General features: G+C 50.6%; 1 protein-coding gene across 1 annotated transcript; it reads left to right on the forward strand.

Annotated features, from left to right (window-relative positions):
• Positions 1–532: 532 nt before the first annotated feature.
• TBC1D23 (TBC1 domain family member 23) lies at positions 533–6,907 on the forward strand. The gene is made up of 8 exons (XM_029112583.1): positions 533–724; positions 1,866–1,971; positions 3,771–3,975; positions 4,452–4,718; positions 4,822–5,242; positions 5,395–5,820; positions 5,959–6,103; positions 6,381–6,907. Exons 1-8 carry the CDS (start codon positions 533–535, stop codon positions 6,815–6,817), a joined length of 2,199 nt encoding a protein of 732 aa, XP_028968416.1. The 3' UTR covers positions 6,818–6,907.
• Positions 6,908–7,323: the final 416 nt, after the last annotated feature.

The raw sequence follows: 7,323 nt of genomic DNA on the forward strand, positions 1-7,323 counted from the left end.
GCCAAGATAATGATTTCAGCTCACCTGCCAGGTCCGGGATCAATGAGAGTTCCTGTATCAGAGACAGAAGGGGGGTCATGGAATTTCTGGCGGAACGATGAGTCAGATACAGAAGCTTGAGCAAACAAAATGGAATTGGAGTTCGTGATCTCGATATGCCGATCAAGGACGGTCTCGTCGAGTCCTCCACTCTAGAATCGCGCAGCAACGGCATCGGCGACGATGTCTACTAGGACTGCGACCTTGTCGGCACACCCTCTCAGCTTATGCAATGCGAGAACGCTGGCTGGTCGCAGAACTCTCTCTCTCTCGGCGGCGAAGCGCAGCGGCAGTGGTTGTAACGACGGCGCGACAGCGACGACGACAACCGTTGTACGTCAAATATTTCATTGTGTTCTGCCTTCTCCGAGTGGATGAGACTCTCATTTTCACCAGTTCCTCTTGTTTGTGATAGTTGACTCGTAGTGTTGGAGAAACTTTGTGAAAGTCACGCGGACCGGTGTCTTTCCGCAAACTTCAGAACCCTGCGCCGATGAAGCTGCCCAAAGAAGTCTACCTAGATCCGGACGCGTATTCGGTTATTTCTGATAACAACCTGATCTTCTGCAGGATCTTGGAGTTGGAGAGTGCTCTAGAGGATGAAGGTCTCCTTGACCAGCGGAGACTACGACAAATCTGTAAGCTCAAGATCCTACCGGAACACCTGCGGCCTCAGGTCTGGAAGGTGAGTTCAATGCTTCCGGGCGGTAAATTCCGAACTTTCAGAGGACACGGTCGTCTCTGTTCGGCGACGCAATGCTGAAAAAGAGAAAAAAATCAATATTGAGACGGAGTTTTCGACCTCTGATCCGCGACGGGATTGGAAGCTGATCAACAACATGAGATCGCGTTGGTATCGATTACCTGGAAGAACCTCGAGCTTATGGTGGATCGGGTGTCCTCCATCGCATTCATTCAGTCGAGAAGTCAAAGGAGAACCATGATCCTCCCCTCATGAAATACCTCAACGTTATCGGGGATACGTTCGGGATTGTACCGGGATTCTTGGTTTAAAAATCGTGCAACCACGAAATCTTCTGGGAAGCAATTTTCCGAGCATTCCATCATTCGAATTTCTGGAAAACACTCAGGTTAGGCTTCGATGACCGGTTTTCGACTGGGCTCGGTATCATAAGTAACCGTGTGTCTTATCGGCTCCACTTCGCGGCGGCCACAAAAACCTCCGGAGATCTCTCCGAAATTCCGTGTTCCGAGAAGGGAATCGGAATTCGGAACCGAATAGAGTTCTCCATACTAGAACGCTTGTAAAAACTCATCGCGTTACATGGTGACGTCGTCGCCATTGACGTTCCGCGCATCTGTTCCGGTAGAGGCTACCTTTATCTGACGTATGGGTGTCCCGCAGTTTTGTGGTGGGCAACTTTATCCGAAAGGCTACTAAAGGGGAAGTCGTCGGTCAAATAATCGGCAGCTGCATCGTTCACACGCTGCTATCGAGTGCTCTGTTGGTGTTCTCAGACACCGTCCTCTGATGACGACGCAGAGGTGAGCACGTGACGATGTCTGACAGTCCAGGGAGAACATCTCGACGTCGCTCGCGTCGCGCGCAATATCTTCTCTGCGGATATTTTCCTGGCGATGCTGGAGCCTGGATTGTCGAGGGAGTAGAGTCCTCGATCTCTGGAGAATGGAAGATCCCAACTCCAGGATTACGAATTCAGGAATACGTACATCAGACGCGACCGCTCTCAGACGCATGTCTTGTTAGCTGGCTCCGTTGTTCAGCTCCAAAATGCGCCAAATGTTAGAGGAATGGAGAATTATCATTTATGACATGTCCTAAATCATTTATATCTTTCTTGCAGATAAGTCTCGGAGTCGCCAACTTTCGTAAACATGAGGCTCCCTGGGATGAAATGTATGATCTCCAAGAACAATCTCTGATTCGCCAAGATTGCCAGAAACTCGTCGGTGAGTTATTTATAATTTAGCAATGATAGAAGCTCCGAGGGAGTTTCGTTCCGATCGATCTATTCAATGGAGTTCCGACCCGACGCTTCGAGTACGACTTGAAGACTATTGCGAATTTCTCACGGGCTCATCGATATCCGACGACGCTATTCAGTTAGGAACGAGGATTACCGCGCCCATTCACGGTCAACCGCAGCCGTGGAATTATGCAGTTGTTCGGTGGTCACTGAAAGTCCAGCTCACAACTTACGTGGTGCCTCCTGGCCACAAAATCGCTTACCTCACTCGTAAGCAACGCAGCCAATTATGATCCACATGATGTGGTAACTTTAACGGGAGTGAAAGAACTTTATTGCCAACTGGAAACGTGGCCTGGAATCCGCAGCTGCCATCGAATGACGAGCTCGGCGGATTTAGCGTCAAAGTACTGCGCTGATTGCAAAGAGTGTCTTGAAAAGTAACGAGATCTCAAAAGGGTCTCGATTGAATACGGAGCTCCCGATAGGACCAGCGATTGTGAGATGAGTCCCTGATGAATCTTTTCCGACTTGCTATTAGCAGCAGGGTCGCTCCCAGGACGGATGCTGTGTGAGAGACCGCTCTTCCCGACCGGACCTGGCCTGAGTTCTTGAACTCTTGATCGCGGGGGCTTGCCTGACGAGCGGAGTTGGTTTCGAAGTTGTCGTTGAATTTCCCGAGCCAGCTTTGGGTGGCTCCTTTGTGAGCTACCCGCAATCAATGGGAACCCCGCTTCTCCCTCCAGGCACGCCGTTTTTTTTTGGAGACAGAAGCCTCATCTCAGGCTTCGCTGATTCGATGCCGGAGAAAATCCACTGATCAAACAGAATCTGAGTAATGAAACGAGCCGAAGGCCGCATCCACGGTCCGGCCCGGAGGTCGCCTGCTTGGTCCCTCGATGGATCAATTGTAGGATTCGTGGATCGGATCAAGCGCTTTCTTCTCATGAATACGACAATTCGGGACCGTTCGGAGTGTTTTATTTCGCGATTCGAGTGGTTCTGGACCTCATCGGGATTCCTGAGAGCATTTCATATCGCACACCTAGGTCCGATGTCTGCGAATCGAAACAATCCACACTCCGTAAACTCGTTTCTGTGGGAAATATGGATTTGCATTCCTCATCCACTTCCCGGCGTAGCACGGTATGAACGGGTAGAGATTCCCACAAAAAGAAAGGAGTCAAAACTCAATCCCTAATTTTTAAAATACCCAATCGGATTGTCACCGGTTGCGAAGTGGACTTCGGAATCGAAAAAAGTCTGGTGTTTGGCTCGTAGGTCTTGTTCGGCGTTCGGCCTTGCTCATTTGAGAAGCGGGACCTTCCGAATTCTCGGCGAACGCCGACGTTGAACAGGCGGTGGCATCGACGGCGGCACCGTCACGTGGGACAGAAAGCCTCGCCGCTCTGTCGATAGTAGATGTCGCCGCACGTTTCGGGACGCTGTTTATCATTATGTTCGGCAACGTTCTTCGGGCGGTCGTGTCGCCAGTGTATCTTTTGGGGTCGTGGGATTTTACTATCGACCTTTGAAACCATATGACTGAGTGAGCTCTTTCGCACAACGCGCACGAATCACTTCAGGAATTCTGGAAGGTGGCGCGAGTATCGAACGCCGATCTCCGGAAAATGCTGCGAACTTTCGGAGCATCGGTCTCAGAAAAGGATGCCGAAGAGCACGGAGAGAAAATATGATTTCGGAAGCCTCGATGTGAAGTACGGACCAAATATGATATGTGATCATTGAATCGGAGACTGATTCGATATGATTCGTCCACAGAGAAACTCGGGAACGAAGGAGCCGAGAAATTGTCTGTATTGTGTGACCTGGAATCAGTCGTCACTCGTTTCGTGAAGCAAAGCCAGCTCCGATACGAAAGCCAAAATGGATGGATGGCGATCCTGGAGCCGCTGGTGGCACTCCGGCTCAACAAAGAAGATCTCTTCGCCGCTTTCCACAATATGGTACATCGATTCGTACCAAGGTGAGATGATTTCTATTCTCTGAATTCGGATTCTATCTCCTTCGAACACAATATAAAAGCAGTACTGCGAGCTCGTCGGCAGGATAGCCTGACTGAATGGTGGATGAACTTCCACTCCATCTTACCACGGGTCATCTTTGCAATCACAAATGCTCCTTTCCTGGGCTTCAGTCTGGTGGTGTGATGATTCTCGAAAACTCGATTTATCCCGACGAGCTGCTTACGGGAAGGGGGAATGGCGCCGACGAAGGTTGTTGGGGGCTCTCACTTTGCCTTGTAGCTGACAGTGAGAGTCCATTCGCTGCTCCACTCCTATAAGTCACTCGGTCTATTCACCATTCCCGCGATCGGGCGAGCTCGTACGGGACCAATCCTTCCACACACAGAGCGGTAGCGAGGCAGACGGGAACCTCCGTCTACACCCTGACAGTGCAGACTCGGATCGACCACGGACTAACAAGTGACCACTATTCTAGGAGCTGTTTCAAAAGCGGGGACACACCTTTCGGAAGTGCGGCGTTCCATCTTATGCGATTGCTCCTCCAATACCATGACCCAGAGATCTGCTCGTTTCTCGAGAGTAAAAAAGTCTTCCCGGAACGCTACTGCAACAAGTGGCTGGCGACAGTGTTCAGTGAATGCTGTGACTTGGCCGTTACTCAGGCAATCTGGGACGTGTACCTGCAAATATGCGATCCGTTCCTCTCGTTCTACCTAGCTCTTGTGCTCCTCGTGAATTTGAGGTGAGCCGACTGCGACTTTCTTCTCGAGAATATTCTGAAGCTTCCGAGACACCTGGTGATCGGTGCGAGAGAGCGCGATTTTTAATAGTTTCATTCTTCCCAGGGATCAGATACTGCCTTCCAAAGGCGACTCGCGAGAGAAGATCATTGAGTCGATTTCATGCGCACCGTGCGGCCTGAATGCAGATGACGTAGAGGATTTCTGCCAGCTGGCCCACTTCTACTCGACCAAGACGCCCCCGTCGATATACGCCACATTCCGTTATGCTCTATTCGGGATTCGGTCGCATTCGAACGTGAGTCCCGAGCCGAGGCACACTCCAACGGAAGACGAGACGACGTCGGCGAGTCTTGCTCAAGTGTTGTGCTTGCCAATACCTCCATCGGATCTGCTGCTGACGGAAACGCAACGAATGACACTTCCCTACCGGTCCCTCGTGAAGTACTTCGTTGTCGATTGCCGTCCTGCAGAGCAATACAATGCGGGACACCTGAGAACGGCCTTCCATCTGGACGCCAGCCTCGTGAGTGACAAACGCTACTCTGGATCTTATTAGGCGATTGCGGAATGAATATCAGATGTCTGTGGCCATCGGGATCCACGGGCTCGACGTTTCCGCGCGGGACTGCAGTTTTCATAATAATAATGTTTTCTGTTGTTTTTTCTGGCTTGCAGATGCTGACGGAGCCAGCAACTTACACAGTCGCCGTTCAGGGTCTCTTCGCCGCTCAGAAACACATGGTTGAGGCGGGTGTTGCTGGCGAACACATTTGTTTCATGGGCAGTGGGCGAGAGGAAGAGGACCAATACGTAAACATGGTGATCGCTTCATTCCTCAAAAACCAAGTCACGTACATATCAGCTGTCAAAGGTGGTTATGCCGCCCTCCACGACCTGATCAGCGAAGAATCGTCGCTAGAGGAGCACCTGATCGACCATAATCCCCAGCAATGCATAGTTTGCGTACAGAACACGTCGACAGTCACCAGCGACTCGGAAGAGTGTCGGGAGAGTACTTCATTCTTTTCTAGGCTGAAGAGTAACTCCGGACTCCTAGGCAAGTTGAAAACGTCCGCTCAAGACTGGAAAGAAGACCTGAAGGTGAGCCATCTGACAGTGCTCCGGCTCCCTTAGCCTCCCCTGGTCCAGGCCTGGAATTGGGGATTTCGTCCCTTCGTTCCGAGAGAGAATCGAGATGAAATAATATCCTGTATGATCCTGAATTCTGTTCCTTTCCAGGGGCTGATGAAGACCAGTCCGTCATCGAACGGTGGACCCATCAACCCAGACAGACATGTTTCCAGTGGAGATAAGCTGGGCAAACGCTATCGAGCCGCTGACTCGATGTTCACAGCGACGTCTATCGACGATGACGACTTCTTTGGTGAGCATTTCATGAATTATTGTCGATTGAATCCGACTCGAGAAACCCATACGCCCGCTTTCGCACTCCCGCCCCGCCGGAAGTCTTCCTTGTTTGAATGACATGATTTGAGCTGGTATACGTCGACGATACAATAATCAGATCATGATCAGATCTCATCAGGTTTCCGATCTCCAGTATCGACCTGCTGATTCTCAAATCTTCTCCCTCTCTCTCGAATCCTCTATAGAATATCGTTCCCGGCAGCATCTTGATCGACACGTCCCCTTTTTCGCAGATGACGGGAACATTGGTGATCCTGCGGTAGGACAAGAGGAGGTGTGTGTTGACACGTGGCGCAACAAACCCGAAGTGCTGGCCTACTACGAGTGTGAAGAGCTGAAGCCCGGCTCGAAAACCCTTTGCCCCAACTGTCACTTAATCGTGACGAAGACGCATTTATTTGTTCTGCGCGAGTTATCCTCGAAGAAGAACTACGCCCACATTGTAGCGCGCCGACCTCTGGTTTCAATCGTCAAGATCACCTCAAAGAAGAGTCATCCTGAGTTGATAACGTTCAAATATGGATACTGTCCCTCCGATAGCGACGACGGCGGAAAGACATTCCAAATCACCGGCAGCGACGTGCTGTTCATACCGCGGGCCTCTGACGCTATAAAGCTCGTCAAGACTCAGGTCATGAACTTGATCGATGAAATCGAGAATAGCAAATAGAGTCCCGAAACCTTCTGTCGTTCACCATTGGCGTCGAATGTTGTTGTTGTAAAGCTTGTATCTCACCTCGCCACATGATAGTATTGCTGTCGATAACGGGCCACCACTTTTGCTTTCGTAGCTCTTTCCCAAAGTCTGGGTTAGACCGAGGGATGCGGCAGACACTCAGACAGTATTTATCTCTGATTGACATTGCACGAGTTCTGCTACGCCTGCCCTTTGAGCTTTAAAATCTTCTGCCCGACTCGACGGACCACTGGGGCCTTCCAACGTGCCCGACACCTTCCCTTCTCCATCACCCTACCGGTGCCATAGTCACTAGAATAGAAAAATAATCCAAGTATCTGAAGACGATATGAGAGAGATTGTCTCGCCGAGTTTGAAACGGATTAAATTTAGGAATCATCGTCTCTCAACGCTTCCGACGCTTGGCCTGAGTTGACCATCAGGCAGGCTCTCTCAGTTCCGTTTCACATAACATGGAGGGATAAGGGGCGATTCCTTAT

Source organism: Galendromus occidentalis, unplaced genomic scaffold (assembly GCF_000255335.2).
Source record: "Galendromus occidentalis unplaced genomic scaffold, Mocc_1.1 scf7180000077517, whole genome shotgun sequence".
Lineage (NCBI taxonomy): Eukaryota > Metazoa > Arthropoda > Arachnida > Mesostigmata > Phytoseiidae > Galendromus > Galendromus occidentalis.

Bases quoted from the DNA above. Each gene is read 5' to 3' on its own strand.
- TBC1D23 (XM_029112583.1), top strand. From the start codon at position 533: ATGAAGCTGCCCAAAGAAGTCTACCTAGATCCGGACGCGTATTCGGTT. The intron at 4,719-4,821 runs GTGAGCCGACTG...CATTCTTCCCAG, and splicing joins GTGCTCCTCGTGAATTTGAG to GGATCAGATACTGCCTTCCA. The intron at 6,104-6,380 runs GTGAGCATTTCA...CCTTTTTCGCAG, and splicing joins CGACGATGACGACTTCTTTG to ATGACGGGAACATTGGTGAT.